The following is a 23552-nucleotide window of genomic DNA, read 5'->3' as shown; positions in this document are numbered from 1 at the left end:
TCTCACTCTAGTACTACATATTTATGAAAAACAGAACATTTTGAGGTTAAGTGTGGCTGTGAAATGGACAACAAATTCCTTACCCGCACAGAGAAACATTTGGCATAAACATCAACACAGGTAAAGGTAATAGCAGATACATAACATAAACATGTCAGTTCCCATATGCTTTCCCAACATAAGCAATATAAAATAAATAGAAAATAATTAGAAAATTTGTTATTAATGAGGGGCTTATGCTTACATTGGATGTAAGGTTGCAACAAAAGGATATGCAGGAATAAATGGAGGTTCACCAATATGCGCCTCAACTTTCTTACTTGGAGATTATAAAGAACAACTTTGCCAGAGATGTTTACAACAAGAGTTACAATTTGGGCACGCCATCTTACTACAAAAAACATGAAATCATCGTAAGTATTTATGACATGAAATTTGTGTTGGTTTGCGCTACAGTTGTATGTAGATTATGTGTGATTAGACAGATTAATGAATTGATTCAGGAGCCAAAAATGGCTAGACACCTGGAAAAAAGCATATCGCTGATTTTAATATTTTTGGGTTATTCATAATTGTGGGTTATTTACGATTGTTGTTCATAACATATTCCGTCATAATGTAGTAATTTTCTATATTTTTAATTTTATTTTATATTAAATTTGACAACCAACAGGATCCCATATACTAAAATACGACGTTTTTGTGTCTGAACTTAACAACATACGATGATTGTTTCACTCGTAAGTTTATTTGTTATTAAATTGCTAAAGTGGATCTCAGTGCTTTTACTTATGACGAAATGCAATTTGTGATGAAAATTTGAACTTACTACTTGAGCAAAAGCAAAAGCAACGGAAAATTTTCATCGTAATTGGTTCAATTTGACCGTTTCAATAAAAAGGACTATCATAGATGCCCCGATTTGTTGTAATGAACATTAATAAATAATAATCTCACTCGGTACTAAGTATATTAAGATATAAATTACATTAAAAAATTATATAATGTGTCTAGGTACACACACGGAAATAATACATAAAATGTAGAAAATCTAAAACGGGCTAGACACGGTGTCTTCTCAAATTTTCAGCAAGTAGTTCTATTATGTAAATTAAAATGTAGATCATACAATATTCCCTGTGAAACGCAGAAAAACATTTTGTAGTCAATAATATTATTTTCATTTTTCAGAAAAAAAATATACATGAATTTGAAAATAAGAAACTCTGATTTGTTTCAGAAAGCAGATAAATTTATGCAACATATTTTACTACACATTTAACAAGGCAGGATTTTTTTTATTTTTAGAAATAAGCATTCCTAGCTTACCATTAAAAGCAAAATAGTTAGTATTAATATTAAATACACCTACCTAACTGCATATTCCACTGAGGATGGAACAAATTTAACAAAACAGGTTTTCATTTATAGGATCACAATAAGTTAGTCACTTATAGTTATGGTAGTCATCATTTAGTATATATCTCTAGGGCACAATCTACTATATTATGCTTGATTGCAGCTGACACAACCAAAGTTGTAAGAGGGAAGAAAATTTAAATGAAGAACAACAAATAATTCCATATTCGCACAGCAGAGAAGAACTACTAGGAGTCTCCTTCAAGATGTATAAGCCCCCCCTCACTCTATATAGCATTTTGAGGTTGACTGTGGCTGAGAAATGAACAACAAATTCCTTACTCGCACAGAGAAACATTTGGCTTAAACATGTCCGTTCCCATATGCTTTCCCAACATAAGCTATAGTAAATTAAATAGAAAATAATTAGAAAATTTGTTATTAATGAGGGGCTTGTGCTTACATTGGATGTAAGGTTGCAACGAAAGGATATGCAGGAATAAATGGAGGTTCACCAAGATAAAGAATTGCCCCACCGTTAATACTGTTCCGTCTGAGCTCAGAAAGGAGCACCTCAACTTTCTTACTTTGGAGATTATACAGAACAACTTTGCCAGAGACATTTACAAGAAGAGCTGTGTCTTCTTCCCCTTCTCCTCTCAGAACGCTTAATATTGATTGGATGGAGTGACGTTTCTGCAGATTTCTCCCATTCCCAAAATCACGTGGTAATGAAGAAATGAGATGATTAATATGTACCCGGTGCTTTATAACCCACTTCATAGTAACCTCATCCAACTCATACACATTTAAATTTTTGTGTGCCCAATCTACGACACAAACAATGTACAAGTGCCCATTAGATTCAACAAAATGCCTGAAGCCTGAACCAGAAGCCGTTGGAGGAAAAGAGATTTTGGTCAAATTCTTAGCTTCAATATCGAAACGATAACAAGATTGCGTGTTTCTCACAATCCAATAAATAGCACCCTGGCAATACAGTCCCTTTCCGTATTGCAGCTCATGTCCATCCATAGTAACATTAGTATCTTTCCATCTACCAGTTTCTGAACTAAATATCATGAATTTAGATGTAACTACTCTCGCTATCGACGCTGTAGCACAGATAACTTTGTAATGGGGTGATACCAGAGGCTCAAAAGCCAAAACAAAAGTAACAATCCATTCATAAAATCTAGAATCTAATTTGGGTGAAGGTACTGATTTGATTTCATTGGTAACTAAATTTCGAACATAATACGCTTTCCTATCCCTTTCTAAGGAGTTGAATCTAAATAGATTCAACCCATTACAAGACTGTATCATCCTCATGACAGTTTCTCTAGAGAGCAAATCCCTCCACTAGTTAATTGGAATACTTTCAGTTAGTACAGCAGGATCTAAACAAAGAGGGATCTTACCTTCAGAATTAGAGCGAGATATGGAATAAACTGTATCTTCCATTAAGTCAGCAGGGTTGTGTTGGTTTTATTTTTAATCTAAACTAGCTGTTATGCCACATAAGGTCCACATGAATAAGTCATTGTCTGAGAGGAGAGTTTGTAGGAGTCGTTTGAATAAGTGGAGAGGTGGAGTTTTATCAGGAGATAGTTGCTATTTGTTAGCCTTATCTGTAGTGGTAGTTTTACTGTCTTTTAGTTTAAATAATGTAAAGTAGTTATCTGCAATTTTTTATCAGCAAGAAATACAAAACGAGTTTATACTCAGTTTTGGTGTTTTTCATTCCTTTTATATCTATTCTACAACTGGTGTGTACTGTTGTTTAGCTTTCATTTGGTATCAGAGCGGGTGTTCGGTGAATGCCAAAGTACATGCCAAGGACTACGATAATGGAGGAAAACAAAGGCAAGGATGGATCAGTAACGTTAAGTTATCCAATGCTGAGCAAAAGCAATTACACGGCGTGGTCGATAAAGATGAAAGCCTTTATGGAGGCTCATGGGATTTGGGAGGCGATCGAGCCTGTGGACCCAAAGGCCGCGGTTAAAGAAAGAGCAGACAAGGTGGCATTAGCAGCCATCTACCAAGCCATCCCTGAGGACGTGCTCTTGTCCGTAGCTGAGAAGAAGACAGTTAAAGGTGCTTGGGAGGCCATAAAGACAATGTCTCTTGGGGCAGATCGAGTCAAGAGGGCCAAGGTTCAAACACTGAGGGCAGAGTTTGAAATGATGAGCATGAAAGATGCGGAGACAATCGATGAGTTTAGTATGAAATTGAGTGCACTGGTCACAAACATCAGGGCACTAGGAGAAACCGTGGAGGAGAGTTACATAGTGAAGAAATTACTGAGAGCTGTTCCTTCAAGATTTGTGCAGATAACCTCAGCCATTGGACAATTTGGACAGATTGAAGAAATGTCTGTGGAAGAGGCAGTAGGCTCATTAAAGGCACATGAAGAAAGACTTGGTGGACAAACTGAGAAACCTGTGGGTCAATTGATGTTAACTGAAGAGGAGTGGGAGAAACGAGAAGCCACTGAAGGTCGTCTTCTATTGTCTAGGGAAGAATGGCTTAAGAGGTCAAATAAAAGTCGAGGTACATCTAGCTATCAAGGACAGCATGATAAGAGTAAGGTGAGGTGCTTTAACTGTCAGTTGTATGGGCATTATGCGGCGGAGTGTCGTAAACCACGAAAGGAAAAGGAAAAGAAGCAAGAGGCGAACCTTGCCCAAATACAAGATGACGAACCAGCGTTGCTCCTAACAGAATTTGAGAAGGTTAAAAATGACACGTTGTTACTTAATGAGAAAGGGCTGGTTCCAAAGTTGCAGAAGGATCAGGTCAAGAAAGTCGAAAGTAATTTGTGGTACCTAGACAATGGAGCAAGTAACCACATGACAGGGTTACGCTCCAAGTTTAACGAACTGGATGAAAGGGTGACAGGGCAAGTGAAGTTCGGAGATGGCTCCCTGGTAGAAATAAAAGGCAAAGGCTCGGTGATGTTCAAATGTAAAAATGGTGATGAACGAATCTTCCACGAGGTATACTATATCCCCAGTCTCTGTAGTAATATTATAAGCCTTGGGCAACTGTCTGAATGTGGAAATAAAGTCATAATGAATGGTGTTTTTTTGTGGGTCTATGATGATAAAGGATGACTTCTTATGAAAGTAAAAAGATCATGTAATAGACTTTATAAAATTATTTTGGAGTCTTGTGAGGCATCGTGTCTTATGCTAAGTATAGAGAACACAACACGGCTTTGGCACTCACGCCTTGGTCATGTAAATTACCAAGCCATGATATTGATGTTTGAGAAGGGGATGGTGCATGGTCTACCCTCATTGATCCAACCAAAGGAAGTTCGTGAACAAGCTCGAGCTCGGCTCGTTAAGAGCTCGTTCGGCTCGGCTCGTTAACGAACTCGAGCTCGAGCTCGAACAGAAAAATATGTTCGTTAAGCAAATCGAGCTCGAGCCGAGTTTTGGGTTGTTAGGCTCGAGCTCGGCTCGAGCTCGGCTCGGCTCGAACTCGTTCGTTAAAATTCAAAAAAATTCTAATATATCCTAAATATTTTTATATAGGTATGATTTTTTTTTAAATCCGACTTCACTGTATTTTTTTTTATCTTCCAACGATCATTTTGCATACCATATCTGATATATTTTGACGTGATTTGGAAATTTTATATTTTAGTTTCTAATTTTAAAATGTAGCTTCATAATTATATTTTAGTTAAGATTTTTTTTAAAATATTTTTCATCGATCCAACCGTATGGATATCATAAAATATATATTTTAATGATATAACCAATGTTTCACATCAAAAACAATTTTATTTGATTTTCTATTTTATGGTCAAGCATTAGTTTGACTATTAACGCTAACTAGTGTTTAATCCGGATTTGTTGTTTCGATTATTTTAAAAATACTTTATATCGATCCAACCGTATGGATTTCATAAAATATTTATTTTACTGATATAACCAAAGTTTTAGATCAAAATAATTTTATTTGGTTTGCTATTTTAATAGTCAAACATTAGTTTGACTAGTCTTGGTAACTAATGTTTAGTCTTGTATTGGTGTCTCGATTTATTTAAAATTATTTCTAATTGATCCAACCGTATGGATATCAAAATAAATATATTTTAATGATATAACCAAATTTTCAGATCAAAATAATTTTATTTGGTTTGTTATATTAACAGTCAAGTATTAGTTTGACTATTACCGTTAACTAGTGGTTAGTCCTGATTTGTTGTTTTGATTATTTTAAAAATATTTTATATTGATCCAACCGTATGGATGTCATAATACATACATTTTATTGATATAACCAAAGTTACAGATCAAAATAATTTTATTTGGTTTGCTATTTTAACAGTCAAACATTAGTTTGACTAGTACTAGTAACTAGTGTTTAGTCCTGTATTAGTATCTCGACTTGTTTAAAATTATTTTTAATTGATCCAACCGTATGGATGTCAAAATAAATATATTTTAATGATATAACCAAATTTTCAGACCAAAATAATTTTATTTGGTTTGTTATTTTAACAGTCAAGTAGTAGTTTGACTATTACCACTAACTAGTATTTAGTCATTAATTGGTGTTTCGATTTTTTTAAAAATATTTTTCCTCGATCCAATCGTATGGATGTCAAGATATATATATTTTAGTGATATAACCAAATTTTCAAAAAAAAAAATTTATTTGATAAGTTATTTTGACAGTCAAACATCGGTTGACCAGAATTTTTTCTGGCTCGGCTCGGCTCGTTTATGTTCGCGAACAAGCTCGTGTTCGGCTCGTTAGTTAACGAGCTCGAGCTCGAACACGATTTTTGTTCGATAAGAAAGCTCGGCTCCGCTCGGTTCGTCAGAAAAAAAATTAAAGCTCGGCTCTGTTCGATCAAAACTCGACTCGGCTCGGTTCGTGAACAGCCCTAGGTTTACTTACTCACCAGGAAGGATGAAGCACTTGGGGCATTCAAGAAGTTTAAGTTGCTGGTTGAACGTGACTCGGAAAAGAAAGTAAAAATGTTGCAAACTGATAGGGGTGGAGAATTTTGTTCAAAGGAGTTCACAGAGTACTGTGATAACATGGGTATCTCAAGACAATTCACTGCTCCTTACACCCCACAGCAAAATAGGGTGGTCGAGCGAAGAAATCGTACTGTAGTGGCCATGACAAGAAGTTTATTGAAAGAAAGAAATCTCCCGTCATAATTTTGGGGGGAAGCAGTGCGCCATTCGGTGTACATTCTAAATCGATTGCCCATGCGTGCATTAACAGAGGTGACACCATATGAAGCATGGTTGGGTAGAAAACCGGACGTTAGCCATTTACGAGTCTTTGGCTATGTGGCATATATGAAGATGCATGGTGTACACACATCAAAACTTGATGATCGAAGTAAGAAAACGATCTATCTTGGAAGAGAACCGGGGACTAAGGCTTGCAGACTATATGATCCAGTTTTTGAAAAAATCTTGGTGAGTAGAGATGTTGTCTTTGAGGAGCAAAAGGCCTGGGAGTGGGACTCACAACCGTTAACTGATTATATTTCAACAGGAATCGCTGATTTGCCAAAGTCAGTTCCTCTCACAGTTGTCGGGCATGATTTCACTCACACAGAAATTCAAGAGCCTGAGGTAGAGCCAGTTACGCCCAGGTACAGCAGTGAAAGCTCGAGGAACATTAGTGAAAGCCCGAGTGAACAAATGTTAGAAGCAACAACCGAAGGAGATACGCCTGCAATTTTAAGCAGTGCTGCAAGCTCAGGTAACAACGGTGACAATGAACCAAAGAGGTTCAAATCTCTAACTGAAATTTATGACGAAACTCAGCAGATCGAATTGGAGAATGAACTGATGTTGTTGGGAGTTGACGAGCCAACTAGCTACAGTTAAGGTATGTCTGAGAAAGCCTGGAAGGTTGCTATGAAGAATGAGATTGATGCTATTGAAAAAAATAACACTGGGAAGCTAGTAGAGTTACCACCCGGACACAAACCTATTGGACTGAAATGGGTGTATAAGCTGAAAAGTGACGCAACTGGTAAGATAGTCAAGCATAAGGCTAGGCTCGTTGCGAAGGATTATGTTCAGAGACAAGGTATAGATTTTGAGGAAGTATTTGCTCCTGTTACACGTTTAGAAACGGTGAGATTATTATTGGCCTTGGCAACCAAAAATAAGTGGGAGGTTCATCACTTAGACGTAAAATCGGCTTTTCTAAATGGTGAGTTGAAGGAAGTGGTGTATGTATCACAACCGGAGGGGTTCGTTAAAGAAAACAGAGAGCATATGGTGTATCGATTAATCAAGGCTTTACACGGTTTGCGTCAAGCACCACAAGCGTGGTATGCTAAGTTAAGCAAGTATCTTGAGCGATTGGGATTTCGTAAATGCCCTTATGAGCACGCGGTGTACACTAAACGGGAAGGAGATAAAGTTTTCATCATCGGTGTTTATGTAGACGATATATTGGCTACGGGGATAAGCTTGTCAGCCATACTTAAGTTTAAGAAGCAGATGGGGGAAGAGTTCGAAATGACTGATCTTGGAAAGCTGACTCATTATTTGGGGATCGAGGTAGTGCAGAAGCAGGGGTACACGGAACTGAAACAAACAACATATGCTAAAAAATTACTCGAGAAGGCAGGGTTGAGCAAATGTAATCCATCAAACTATCAAATGGAACCCAAACTGCAGCTTGATAAAGATGTTAATGGTAAAGTTGTCGACTCCACGATGTTCAAGAGTTGGTAGGAGGTCTCAGATACCTAGTACATACTAGGCCAGACATTGCCTTCTCAGTTGGGATGTTTAGTAGGTTCATGGAACGACCGACAATGCTACATTTAAATGCTGTTAAACGCATCTTGCGTTACGTGAAAGGAACACTAGAATACGGCCTGGTTTACAGAAAGGGAGCTGGAAATTACATATTATCTGGATATTCTGACAGTGATATGGCTGGGAGTGTTGAAGGCCGAAGAAGCACAAGAGGCATGGCATTCTACCTTAACGAGAGCTTGATAACGTGGGTTTCACAGAAGCAGCGCTGCGTAGCTCTTTCCTCATATGAGGCTGAGTTTATGGCAGCTACAGCTGCAGCATGTCAAGGGGTTTGGCTACGGAATCTGCTCACCCAAATCACAGATATGAAGCATGGTCTTGTGGTGATCTTCATTGATAATCGTTCTGCAATTGATTTGGCCAAAAACCCGGTGTTTCACGGAAGAAGCAAGCACATTGACATTCGCTATCACTTCATTCGTGAATGAGTAGAACGTGGAGAAGTTATTATCAAGCATACACGGACAGAAGAACAGCATGCGGACACCTTGACAAAGGCTATGTCAACTGTGAAGTTTGAGAAAATGCGTGCATTGTTGGGACTTCAGAATCTGCAGAAGTGAGTTTAGATTAGGGGGAATTTGTTGGTTTTATTTTTAATCTAAACTAGCTTTTATGCCATATAAGGTCCACATGAATAAGTCATTGTCTGAGAGGAGAGTTTGTAGGAGTCGTTTGAATAAGTGGAGAGGTGGAGTTTTATCAGGAGATAGTTGCTATTTGTTAGCCTTATCTGTAGTGGTAGTTTTACTGTCTTTTAGTTTAAATAATGTAAAGTAGTTATCTGCAATTTTTTATCAGCAAGAAATACAAAACGAGTTTATACTCAGTTCTGTTGTTTTTCACTCCTTTTATCTATTCTACAACCGGTGTGTACTGTTGTTTAGCTTTCAGGTTGTACTGGTGTTTTGACCTCATAATGACTGATTTGGCGGTTGGTAAAGTGGCTGTTTCTTATAGTGAATAATGAAAGTGGAGAGATGTCAAAATTTATAAGCATACAAAGAACATAAGAATCTTACATATGCTTATACTTGTATACAAATATAAATAATAAAATCATATTTTTGGGCCCTTATTCCGACAAGGCTAGTGCGATCGCATTCCTTATGGTTATACCATATAATAATTTCATTTCTATCAAAATTTCAAGCTATTGGTTTTTAAGAACTCTTATGAACACAACTTGTTGCATTTGAAAGATGAGGATTTTTTTCATTGTCATGTTTATGCTATTACTTTTGGTCAAAAATTATCAGTATGAGATAGAATCCTTGCTTCGGCCTGCTACACCCCTCCTCAATATACATTCATTGTATTGGGATCCCCCGCAGCTCTTAAGGTGAAATTTTAGTTGTGATGGATGATTTTATCATATTTGAGCTTCCTAAACGCCTGTCACCTAGCCACGGGAAGCAATTTTAGCCATCTGGTTTTCCTCATATTCCTTAATAACATACGCCATTTATTGGTAAATATTTGTTTTAATAGGGATATTCGTATGTTGGCTAGTTCTGTCACCTTATCTTTTCCTTTTATTCCTAGATCATTTGACAGTAAAGCCGGCCAGATAACATTATGCTACTATTGATAAGTTTTCGTTGGATTGGTAATCCCACTTAAATGTTTTGTGAGAAGTGATATGATATTTTAGATTTTTAGGCTACTTGCGACCAACATTGTTTCTCAAGAAAAAAACATCAATACATGCCATTCAAAATTAGTTTCATTTACTAAAAAAAACTTATAGATGATTGAGTAAAAATATATATATATTTCCTAGATTCCCAAACATGAGGATGGCATATGGTGTCATTCAAAATTAGGTAATTAGTTTATAATAAAGGGAACAACAAAGAAACTATACATACTTAAATTAAGTAAACAATTACAAATGGCAATGTCACTAGTTACTAAATTATATTATGTGGATATATAAATGCAACTAACAAAAATCATATGCAATAGATATTTTTTGTGCACTATTTTAAATATATATTTTTTTATTTTTTTTAAAGAAATTTTTTCTAGTAGTATTTATTTATAGTTTGGAAAGAATTGTTTTCTCTTTGCTAATGATTTATTCACGGCAACAAATATCTTTTACCTAAATTTAATATATATTAATATAATTAAATTGAGCTTATGTAAAAATCTCAAATATGTACATAAGCACGGCTCCCAAAAAACTATGCAATTAAGAGTAATGATGTCAAAAAATATGTAATAAAAATTCATACCAAGAATATGGCAGAAGATATAAAAGTTTAAAATCTCATTCGGGGATAAAACCTATACAGGCACACAACTCGATAAAACCTATAAAGGCACACAACCCAAAAAATACAGGAACATAAAAATTCTAAAACCCAGTAATGGTGCACAAAGGTCTATTTTCAAATTTTCTGCAAGATGAAGTTCTACTACTTTGTAAATTATCAAATAGCTCAACGTTTACCAAACAACGAAACTGGATAATGGTACGAGACCCCTTGGGCCATTTATCTTAACTAACCACATATCATTCGTATTACTTTCAAGTGCAAGTGATGGCAACTTATTCCCTTATTTCATTGGGATCTCCCATTGCTCTTATTCCCTCTCAAAAACAGAAACCATTTTATAGTCAGTAAAGATTGTTGGTTATACTTTTTGTTTGTTATAAAAATTGAGAAAAAACAAAAGATGTGCTATCAAATAGCGTAGTTTTTATTAGAACTGCAGATGAGATATTTAAAGTATACAGAGAAAGCAAGCTACAAACTAGGGAAAAAACTGAACTCCTAACAAGTCTCCACTACTGAACATTGTTCTTCTAATCTCCTAAAAGCAAGCAACTATCCTAAAAGCAAGCAACTACTTCACACCTGTAGACTGAGTCTAAACGCATGAAAACAAAATATAGAAAAACAAAATAAATACAAGTTTAGATTAAAAGAATCAACAAAATTCTCCCGTAATCTAAACTTGTTCAGCCAGCTCTTTGACACCAAGAAGTCAGCGCATTTTTTCGAACTTGATCACTGGAAATGCTTTAGTTAAGATATCAGCTCGTTGCTTGTCTGTACTAACGTGTTTGACAATGATTTCACCTTTCTCAACACATTCACGGATAAAATGATAACGAATGTCTATATGCTTACTACGTCCGTGAAACACCGGACTTTTCGCCAAGTCAATTACAGATTTGTTGTCAATATATAATACCACTGGACCCGTGCTCTCTCCAGTAATCTGAGTAAGAAGTTTTCGTAACCAAATAGCTTGGCAAGCTACAGCAGTGGCAGCCATAAACTCGGCCTCGTAAGAAGATAATGCAACACATCTTTGTTTTTGAGAAACCCAGTTATCAGACTTGCATTCAAGTAAAAAACCATTCCCCTGTACTTTTCTGATCTTCAATTTGGCTTGCTAAGTCACTATCTGAATATCCAGTCACCACATTATTCCCACTGTTCTTCGTGTAAACTAGACCAAAATTTATAGTACCCCTGATGTAACGCAAAATCCTTTTAGCAGCATTAAGAAGTTGTGATGTAGGCTTCTCCATGAACCTGCTTATTATTCCCACAGAGAACGTGATATATGGTCTTGTATGAACCAGGTATCTTAACCCCCCAACTAAGCTCTTGAATTGAGTTGTGTCTATAGGCTGACCACCCTTGTCTCTGCCAATGCTTTCCTTGGGGTTCATAGGATATTTGACTGGATTGCAATCGCCTAGTCCGGCTTTCTCCAGTCTTTTTCTAGCATACGCCGTTTGTCTAATCTCAATGCACCCAACACTCTGCTTTACCTCCATTCCCAAGTAGTATGAGAGCTTTCCAAGATCACTTATCTCAAATCTTCTATTCATTTGGTCCTTAAACTAGTTCATAACAGTAACACTTGTACCTGTTAAGAGTAAATCATCGACGTAAACTCCAATAATAAGAATTTCTCCTTCAGCTTTGTTGGTGTAGATAGCATGCTTATGAGGACATCTTTCAAACCCCAGTTCTTCAAGGCATTTATTTAACTTCTCGTACCAGGCTCGGGGTGCCTGCCTTAAGTCATATAAAGCTTTTATAAGCATGTACACCAAGTTTTCCTTTCCTTTCTGAAAAAACCCATCAGGCTGAGACACATAAACTTCTTCCTAAATATCGCCGTTTAGAAAAGCCGTTTTGACAGCAAGATGGTTAACTTCCCAGCTATATTTGGCAACGAGAGCAAGGAGTAACCTTATAGTTTTAAAACGTGTGACAGGTGCGAAGATTTCTTCGAAGTCCACACCTTATTTTTGGACGTACCCTTTGGCAACAATTCTTTCCTGATACTTCTGAATTTTCCCGTTTGCATCTCTCTTTAATTTATAAATCCATTTCAAACTGATCTGCCCAGGTGGAAGTTCTGTAAGCTTCCAGGTTTCGTTATTCTCAACTACATCAATTTCCCTTTGCATTGCATCCCTCCAGTTACGATCCTTTACAGTTTGTCCATAATTCATGGGTTCATCAACACCCATAAGCAGTAACTCATCATCTTCGAGTTCAACCACCTCAGTATTAGCATAGATGTCACTGAGACTTCTGTAGTTTCTAGGCTCACTACTCGTTTCAGAATCTGTAACTGAAACGGAAGAACTCGATGTATGCATAGGCTCAGTATTCATCGAATTAGAGTTTGTGTCACTATCAATCTCTGTATCATAAGAGACATTAGAGTCCTGTTCTGATGCATTCCCTCCTTCATCATAACTACGTGCTCCAAAAATAGTAAATATCTTCATTTGTTCTTTTGCAACTTCCTCATTTTCATCCCAGTTCCAGTACTTTCTTTCTTCGAAAAAAACATCTCTACTGATATGAACTGATTTGTTGATGGGATCATATAGCCTATAAGCCTTTGTTCGAGGCTTCTTCCCAAGATGAATGACTGGCTTGCTTCAATCTTCAAGTTTTTTTATGGAACAACTTGGCAATCTCATGTATGCTAGGCAGCCAAAGACACGTATATGACTAATAGTTGGTTTTTTCTCAAACCAAGCTTCGAATGGAGTCATTCCAGAAACAACACGTGTGGGTAGATGATTTAATATGTAAATCGTATGTCGGACAGCTTCACCCCAAAAAGTACTTGGCAGGTGCATTTGTTTCAACATACTTCGAGCCATCTCGATCATGGTTCTATTTCTCCATTCCACAACACCATTTTGTTGTGGCGAGTAAGGCGCTGTGAAATGCCTCTTAATGCTAACTTCGTTGCAGAAGTCTGTGAATTTTTTCGAGCAAAACTCGCCACCACGATCCATCCTGAAAGTTCTAATTCATTTTTCTGGCCCATCCTCGATTTGAGCTCTGAAGTTCTTAAATGCTTGAATTGCTTCATCCTTGCTTTTCAAGAGATAAGCCCACATGACCCTGCTATAATCATCAACCAAAAGGAATATGTATTTGTTACCTGCTGTCGTGGGTGGTGACAAAGGACCACATAAATCTTTATGAACCAATTCTAGAGATTTCTTTGCAGCAAAAATAGATTTAGATGGAAAGCTTTTCCTGATCTGCTTTGTCATAATGCAATCCGTGCATACATCTTTCGGGTGAGATAACTTTGGCAAATCATGCGCCATTTTATTTGAATCCATTAGCATCATCTCCCTAAAGTTGACATGACCCAATCGAGAATGCTACAACAAAGAATCTTCATGCGTCTTAGACAGCAGACACCATGGTTCACAGGTTTCAGGAATAATTTTATACTACCTATTCATAGACCTCTTGACTTTTATAAGAAGATTTCTGCAATTATCACGTACCCACATATAGTCACCACTAATTATGATTTTATTGCCTTCTTTCGACAAATGGCCAATGCTAATTATATTGTTGCAGAGTGAGGGAATATAATATACCTCTTTCAAGACTCGTTCTTCTCCCGTTTTGCACTTGATTCCTATAGAGCCTCCCCCTTTTATGTGGACCAATGATCCGTCTCCAAACTTCACTTGCCCTATTATTCGTTCATCCAAATCCCTGAATTTTTTTCGTTCCCCAGTCATGTGGTTGCTGGCCCCGTTATCCAAATACCATAGGTTTGATTCTATTCTTTTTCCTTCTCCATCTTGAACTAGTTTAAGTGTCACCTTCTATTTGTTCAATAATATCATATTCTCTCCTTTGCCTTCGCATTCTATTAAAAGCAATGCTGGTTCATCTGGAATTTCAACAATGTTAGCCTCCTCCTTACTTTCTTTATCACATCCAGGTTTCCTACAATCTGCAGCAAAATGTCCGAGAATGTTGCAATTGAAACACCTTACGCGGCTCCTATCACGTGTGCCTCGATTATATTCTCGTCCTCAAAACCATTGTTCCGTTCCAACTCTATTTGATCGCCCGATCCACTCATCTCTAGTGAGAAACAACTTGCTCTCCTCCTTCTCCTTCTTCAACCATTCCTCTTCAGTGAGAAGCAACTGACTCCTACTACTGTCGCCCTGTCCTCAAAGCCTTTCCTCATGTGCTTTCATGGAACTGACAGCCTCCTCTATTGTCATTGTATCCAGATTTCCAAACTGTTCAATGGTGGACACAATCTGCAAGAACTTCGGGGGTATTGCTCTTAATATTTTCATCACGACATAAGCTTCAGCTACTGCCTCTCCAAGTGCACGAATGTTTGTCACCATGCCTGTGATCTTCAAACAGAAATCATCGAGAGAGTCTGAGTCCTTCATGCTTAGTGACTCGAATTCAGCCTTGAGCGTTTGTATCTTTGCATTCTTCACATGTTCCGCACCCTGACACATTACTTTAATTGCCTCCCAAACTTCTTTTGCAGTTTCTTTCTCAGGCAGTGAAAGGAAAATGTCTTCTGGAATACTTTGATAAATGGTTGCCATAGCGATTTTGTCCATCTTGTCATCGATTGGTGCCTTCGAATCTTTAGGTACCACTACATCCCAGACGCCATGGGTCTGCTTATATACCTTCATTTTCAGAGCCCATGTTGTATAATTACCTCTCATCAACATGGGGTAATTCAAACTAACCGCACTGTCTTTGTTTTTCCCTGGTTCCATTGTCGAAACTGCTTTTGGCATGTACTTGGGCATCAACTGTTTGAACTAAGTGCTTTGATACTAGATTGTTGGTTATACTTGTTGTGTTTGTTATGAAAACTGAGAGAAAACAAAAGATGTGCTATCAAATAGCGTAGTTTTTATTAGAACTGCAGAAGCGATATTTAAATTGAGTACACAAAGAAAGAAAGCTACAAACTAGGGAAAATAACTAAACTCCTAACAAGTCTCCACTACTGAACATTATTCTTCTAATCTCCTAAAAGCAAGCAACTATCCTAAAAGCAAGCAACTACTTCACACCTGTAGACTGAGTCTAAACACATGAAAACAAAATATAGCAAAACAAAATAAATATAAGTTTAGATTAAAAGAACCAACAAAGATGAGAAAGAGAGATACTATGATATGTTTCAGATAGTACATGTATAGAAGTAGAAATATAAAATGTGTTATTAGAAATACAAATTTTTAGCTTGTCATCAAAGGCAAAAATTGCTGCTATTAAATAAACCTAGCAAGGTACAATTACTAAACGAAGTAAACTATCATCGCATCACAATAACTGAATCACTTATAATTATCTATCATCGGTAGTAACTAACAATAAAAAAAATAGTTAAGAAAACTAGATATCTAGATGGCTTGGTCACTGTTTGTGAAAACATGATACACTTCATGATACATGTCAATTCCCATATGCTCTCCCACTTAAAAGTATATAAGCCACAATAGAATGCAGAACTCGAAAGTACTGTAAGATGTATAGTAAATTAAACATATAAATAATAAAATTATGAAGAAATTAACTTTTAGAACTAATTAAACAATTTTCTAATGGGGAGCTTGTGCTTATAATGGATATAGGGTTGCAACAAATGGATATGCGGGAACGAAAGGAAACGGAGAAACTATATCATTTTTCCTACGTTGTGGCTTGAATCTGAGCGCATCTAGCAGTACATCTACTTTCTTACTCTTCAAGTTATAAGCAACCACTTTTCTATCAATCTTTATAACAAGAACTGACCCTTCTTCCTCTTCTCCTCTTAGAATACTTAATATTGAACTAGCTGAGTGATATATCTGATTCCTCCCATTCCTAACATCATGTGGGAATGAACGTATCAGACAATTAATATGTACCCAGTGCTTAATAACCCACTTTAGAGTAACCTGGTCCAACTCGTACATATTTAAAATTTCTACTGTATCATCTCGGACACAAGCAAGGTACAAGTGTCCATTGGATTCTCCAAAATTCTGGAAGTGTGAACGATAAGCCTTTGCAGGCACATAAATTTTCGTCAAATTCTCAGCTGCAATATCAAAACGGTAGCAAGATAGCAACACAGATTCATGGTTTATCACAATCCAATAAATAGCACCATGGAAATACTCTTCCTTTCCATATCTCAGCTTAAATCCTTCCATAGTTACATTTGTATATGTCCATTGACCAGTTTCTGAACTAAATACCATAAATTTTGACGTAATCAATTGGCTAGAATATGGTGCTTTAGCACATATACTAGAATATGGTTCTTTAACTTCTATGGTTTATACCCAGATTCTCTTTTCTTTTCTTTCACTCAAATTTATTATAGATTTTGTCTGAAACAATACACTTGGGCTCATTGGATTAATTTATTTCATTTTGGACCCCAAAAATATTCATAAAATAAATATTAGTTAGGTTAGATAAATACAACTCTTATTACCAAATTATGTTTACAGAAATGAATATAATGTATACAAGAACATAATTAATCTGGTAGAGTTTTGGGGAAATATAATGTTAAATTTAAAATTTATCAGAGGATACTCATGCTCTGACAAATAATATATAACAAATTGATGTAAAAAAGATATAATAAACAACTAATTCATGTCTCAAAAACAAGACTTTAGTTGTAAATAATTCACATTGAGAAAAAAAAGACATTTTTGTTGGTGTTCCCGCTAAAAAATTATTTATAATCAAAGAGAAGTAAACAAAAATAAATAGTGCAAATTGATGTAAATTATTAATTTGGATTGCAATGTGCGTATTTGCCTTAGGTGAGTTCCAACTCCAAAAAAGCCTAAAAGAACAAACAAATGTTGTCAATAACGACCCACTAAAACAAATAATGACTAAAAGTGATAATTTATGAGTAAAACAATCATACACTAATAGCATTCATATGAAAAACGACCGCCTCCTTTAGAAAAAATTGGTATTGATTGGTCGTTATTAGACTTAACCCGAAAAAGTTTCTGGACCAGTAACGACTAATTGGATGGTTAATTATATCGTATCGATCATAATGGCATGATAAAATAACCAGATTTCGGTGGTAATAATCGGCCGGAGTTTACGTGCTTAACTGAGGTGTAAGGCCACGTACATGTGGGACCTATAACCACATGCCACGAGCCGGGCTCCGACATGTATCAGCCGGGCCCCGACATGTATCATCAACACGTACAGTATGATGGGTCAGTAACGTAAATTTCTAGTAAAAAAGTAAATAACTACCTGTGATAATCTGACCGAGCTTATTCCAGTCGTTATTTGTGAATATCGACCAGTTTTGACCTTATAACGACCGAAAAGGCGGTCGATAAAGGCACTATTTCTTGTTGTTTCTTGTTATGATATGCATGAGAAGTCCAAAATCCCAAAACACTAGAAGTGATACTGTAACACAACCGCACTTAACTGAAATACGAGAAGTTATAAAAATAATTAAAAATAAAGCAATATCTTGACACACTGAAAAATAGCCTAATTGTATTTCTCTCACTACAACATAAAGGCTGGAAAAATCAATCACCGGAAAAGAAAAGAAAGTTTAAAATTTACGAGAGCAGTAAAAATGTTACGACAACTTCTTGCTAGCACTTCAAGATATGAAAGACTTGAAATTGTTTAATGACCTATTATATTTCCCGACGACTTAGTTATACTTTCTCACCATGGATTGAGAAATCGGAATACCCAGGATGTTCTCTCATGGTTCATATGTTCCTTTTATTACTGCTCAATATGTTTCGTACTGGTGATAAGTCATTTCCTTGTTAATTAACTCAAAACCTCAAAATTAATGAGTCAAATAACTTGTATCCAAATGAATCAATTATATATTAGCTTTGGTTAATTCAGTTGGATCCCCCGTAGATCCTTAAGGAACTTTACTTTAGGAACTCTTACACCAGCAACTGAAATTGCTTCAAGAAAATTTCCATCCTCAGGATGTAAGGACCATTCTATAAAATTTTCTTGTATAGCTGATTTGAGGCTTTTTTGAACAAGGTCATTTTTTTGTTTCATTAATTCCGAATAGTCTTGCCAAATGCCTAATCCTGATTCTTCTTATCTTTCGGGTAGTCAGGGTCATGATATAAGGAGGTAAAATGAATTGTTTTAAAAAATTTAAACTTTTTAGAAATTTTTTCAAAAATTCATTTTTTTTGCTTTTAAACACTGAATCTTTATGTCAATCAGCAAGATCTGATACTAATTATCAATCTCAAAGTATCATGAAAGGAGGAGTTGAATATACTACTCACAAATATTTTGATTTTTTTCGCAGATTTTATATATGAAATGAAAACGATCGGAGGCAAATGAAACAGTTTGAGAAATATATCAATTTATAAACGACCATTCCCTATTTGGTATGTTGACTCTTATTGTGTTGGTCTGTTTCATAAACGACCACATTACTGATCTGGATCATTATACATTCTCAAGAATTCCAGTTTACAAGTCTACAATAACATTGATGCATTAAAAAGATAATCACTAAAATGCTTCACATTGATAGTTGAATCTTTATTGACACTTATGAAATCATAAAATTATTTTTTCATCGCTAGGACTTGACTTATGCATGAAATTCTTTGGTGACTCTTTTTCAGACTTCAAGATTGAATTTTATTTCTTTATTATTTGAATTTATTAACTATTCTATTTTTCTGGATTCATGTGCTTAAGTTTAATATTACTATCAGTCTTGTTCATGTGTTGAGATTTAGTTAGCTCTACTACATTTACGTTATATTATATTTAATTTTTCTCTATTTGATTGTTAAAGTTTGACATGCAAATTGTTAGAGAATAACTCACCCGATAATCAAAAAATTAAACGCACAAAAATTGCAAGTAAAATATGGATCATATATACATTGTCAAATTTCAATCTAAACAAATACAATAGTTAAATTTTTCCTCTAGTATGAACAAGTTTTCATTTTATTCTAGTGCACAACCTCTTGCTTTTCTCTTGAGCCACTTTTCTTTTCTTTCAGCTTCGGCCTTTTATGCAAGTGTAGCCTTTACTTTCTCCTTTTTGGTTCTCAGCAAATCCAAAGGCATTTCGTGAAATTGGTTTTAATCCAATCAAAAACTTTATTATCTAAGGCATTATCTGAATTTGGTACTTCCATTATCTTAATAATGGTTTTCAAATATAGTAGAATGATATTTTTCAATACCATTGAACTCCGAAAGAAAGAAATTTACAGTGGTGAACATTGTAATCCATTTTGGATTATAAATATAACTTTCGTTATCCACTGTGACGACGCTTAGTGTGTTGGTATATTTCATAAACGACCAATACAAATCTTAATCATCATACATTCTCCAAAATTCCAATTTAAAAGTCTACAATAATATTGATGCTTCAAAAGATTATCACTAAAATGCTCTCATACTGATAGTTTAATCTTTTAACAATTATGAAATCATGAAATACTTCATTCATCACTAATACTTGACATATGCTTGAAATTCATTTTGTGACTATTCTTCGGGTTTCAAAATTGAATTTCATTTATTAAATAAATGCATTTATCATGTATTTCATTTTTTCTGGATTCATGTGCTTAAGTTAAATTTTAATATTTGACTTTTTCAGTTGTTGAGATTTAGTTATCTCTATTTCAATTTATGTTATATTATATTTATCCCTCGCAAAAAAATTTAGTGTCACACCGTCGAAGTAACAACCTCAACATAAAATATCATTTTACTCGAAGTAAGCATATCAATATAAAATATCATTTTATTCGAGAACAGGTGAATGAGAAATTTGAGGAGTTGGCGCACTGCTAGACGAAAGAAAAATAAATTAATATATTTACGAAGTCGTTGAAGCCATGTGTGTTTCAGAAAATGAATGAGAAGCTCGGAATTCGAAGTCGGGTTTGGGGGCGAGTGTCAGAATTCAAAATCTCTTGGGTTAACATCAAATTTGGCAGCCACGAAGTATTTCCCAAAGTGTGAATATAAGAAGCAATAATGTATGCACGTACATAGGAAAAAAAAGAAACAAGTGCACTTGTATATAGTAAGTAAAATATACGCAGTCTATAATTGAACTTTTTCGCAAACTGACAAATGGAAATATGATGTGCTCAACTTATAGACCATACCTTAAAAATCGTGTTCATTTGCTACTATTTAAAAATCAAGTCGAATTCATACATAACAATTTGTAAGCGTATCGCCCCATTAACGATCACGATCATATGAAACCAATAAAATTGAATAAATACAAACATTATAAATACGGGAAGCAACAAAAAATTAGTGCAACAAAAACAGGCATTTACAACGAAAAACTTACGATAAAAAATTTGGGCGCGCCATCTTACGACGAAAAACATGAAATCGTCGTAAGCAATTACGACATGAAATTGGTGTTGGTTTGTGCTACAATTGTATGTAGATTATATGTTATCAGACAGATTAATGAATTGATTAAGAAGCCAAAAATGGCCTGGAAAAAAAAGCATATCATTAATTTAAATATTTTTGGGTTATTCATTGTTGAAATTCTGGGTTATTTACAAGGGTTGTTCATAACATATTTCGTCGTAATGTAGTAATTTTTCATATTTCTAATTTCATTTTTATATTAAATTTGACAAGCAACAGGATCACATATACTAAAATACGACATTTTTGTGTTGGAAGTTAACAACATATGATGATTGTTTCGGTCATAATTTTATAGGAGAACCCCCAAACTGAACTGAATTCTGTATCATCTGAATTGTGTTAGACTTGATTTCAAAAGTGTTAGCCGCAATGGCTGGTTTGACAATACTAGACTGAATATGATTGATCTTTGGTTGAGAATAGTCCATCAAAGCCTTTGGATTCGCTCCTGGTTCACCCATTACAACAAGAGCTTTTTCTTCTTTCTCAGCTAAGATTTCTTCTTCAACTTTCTCCTCTACAAGAACTTCTTCGAAAACTTCCTTAGCTACTACAACTTCTTCCACAACTTTATCCAATGTTCTCTAACGAGACCGAGAACGTGTATGCATACACGCTCGCTAGAGTACCTGAAATAGGATAAGGAAATAAGTAAGTAACAATATCTGAGTCACTGAACTTTAACGAACACTGTTGATAAACACATAAACTAAAAATTAACATCGAGTCCCCGGCAGCGGCGCCAAAAACTTGTTAGGATTAAAACACGCGCTACTATTCATGTAAGTATAAGTGATCGCAAGTAATATATAATTATTTCTAGTTTGTTCCCACAGAGACTGGTTTAGGTTAATTTTAATCAATGTGCTTATGCAACAATGTTATGGTTATTATTCAATGCTAAGATGATCAATAAATTGAGGTTGTTTATAACTACGATTAACTAAGATATTATACTAAAGAATATTAACTAAGAGAATTGAAAAGGATTGATTACTATATGACACAAACATGGGATTCTAATTTCATTACTACTTCATTCAATAGTCTTTTTGTTCTTAACCTTAGCATGCAATGGTGATAACACTAATCAGAAACACAAAACTGATAGACGCCAACTTTCGTTGTACAAATACCATACCACCAGACATCCACAAAAGAGATAGAAGCTGAATAGACACCAATTATATTGAGACCCTATATGTCTATAGAATTTGATAACATAACGGTTGAATGTGCAAGTTATCTATCATGATTATATAGGGCAAGTAAGATGGTTAAAATTACCTACGAATCATGCATAATAGTTTCATGAACCTATGCTAGCATGGCAAGTTCTAATCCCCTAAATTTTACTATCGCTTCATTAGAGATTAACACGCTATCTTATAATTTCGCGATGTGCATAAGACGAATAAGCACAACCAATACTAGGATATCATATAATCACCACATACTAAGGTATCAAAACAAATTAACTAAATAAATCCATAAGTAAATCCGCTAGAACCCCATAATAACGATTAGCCCATAATCGGACTCATCATCAACGTGGGTTCCGATGAAAGCATGGTATAATAAATGTAGTCTTTATATTAAATAAATAATAAACCAAGTATGTTACAAAAGAGTATAGGTTCACAAATAAGAAAACTAGCATCCAAAGTTACAACTTAAAACAAAGAATTACAAGAATAAACTAGATCATCTTCGCCTTGGTTGAATTGTGCTATACGGGCTTCTTACGTCTTCTCCTTAAACTCTGGTACGTCTTGTTATGAAAAACCAACATAAGTTATGTTTATATAGTAGCCCATGTAGAGTAGAAGTCCAACAATTAGAATCACAAGAGAATCAGGATTCTTTCATCCCGACCTGGCGCGGCTGTATGCTTCAACAACACGGGCGCGCTAGCGCGCGGGCACGCCGTCCTTCTAGATAAAATTCTGACTTTTGCTTTTCTTGCTGGCCTGAGTTGACAATCCATACAATTTTATTCAAGACACCATCCTAACACCAATTTAGCATCAAAACAATGCTAAATCTCCTGATTCTTTTATTTATGCCTGAAATGCAAAAACGCTACAAAACACATCAAATACACAAATAACTTGAGTACAAAACGTCAATTCAATCCTTTATAAAGCATTCTAAGTGGACATAAATGCCACTTAACACACCCCTAAACTTGAACCGATGTTTGTACTCAAGAATAAATGGACTCAAAGAACAAGAAATAAAAATGCATGAATGCAAACTATATGAATGCAACGATCCCCATAGAATAACTTAACCAACCGATAAGCAACATCTCAAAAAATGCAGTTATTCGCACAAAGATCAATCAAATCCCATAATTCAACTCACAAACCAGAAACGTACATGTGTGCAAATGCTTACAGATATACTATCGCAACTAGATCAATAATCATAACTCAATACTCATCAAGCCAATCACAAGGCTATAAATAGAATAAAAAGCTAAACTCAAAATGACTGATAACACTTCAATTCTTATGTCGGAGTTTATATATCGATTCATGCTTTTATTCACAACACATAAACAACACAAATCTGCTTATTTGAT

General features: G+C 35.3%; 3 protein-coding genes across 3 annotated transcripts; 1 reads left to right on the top strand and 2 right to left on the bottom strand.

The window, feature by feature from the left end:
* Positions 1-1818: 1818 nt before the first annotated feature.
* LOC141704564 (F-box protein At5g07610-like) lies at positions 1819-2691 on the bottom strand. The gene has a single exon (XM_074507791.1). It carries the CDS (start codon positions 2689-2691, stop codon positions 1819-1821), a length of 873 nt encoding a protein of 290 aa, XP_074363892.1.
* Positions 2692-3209: 518 nt separating this feature from the next.
* Positions 3210-4478, top strand: LOC141704563 (uncharacterized). Its single transcript, XM_074507790.1, has one exon. The coding sequence runs from the start codon at positions 3210-3212 to the stop codon at positions 4476-4478; it is 1269 nt and encodes a 422-aa protein (XP_074363891.1).
* A 10195-nt stretch (positions 4479-14673) lies between these two features.
* Positions 14674-15252, bottom strand: LOC141704562 (uncharacterized). The gene has a single exon (XM_074507789.1). The coding sequence runs from the start codon at positions 15250-15252 to the stop codon at positions 14674-14676; it is 579 nt and encodes a 192-aa protein (XP_074363890.1).
* Between the last annotated feature and the right edge of the window lie 8300 nt (positions 15253-23552).

The sequence above is a fragment of the Apium graveolens genome, unplaced genomic scaffold (assembly GCF_009905375.1).
Source record: "Apium graveolens cultivar Ventura unplaced genomic scaffold, ASM990537v1 ctg7982, whole genome shotgun sequence".
Lineage (NCBI taxonomy): Eukaryota > Viridiplantae > Streptophyta > Magnoliopsida > Apiales > Apiaceae > Apium > Apium graveolens.
Note: the sequence above shows the minus strand (reverse complement) of the source record. Positions and strands in the feature narration are given on the sequence as shown.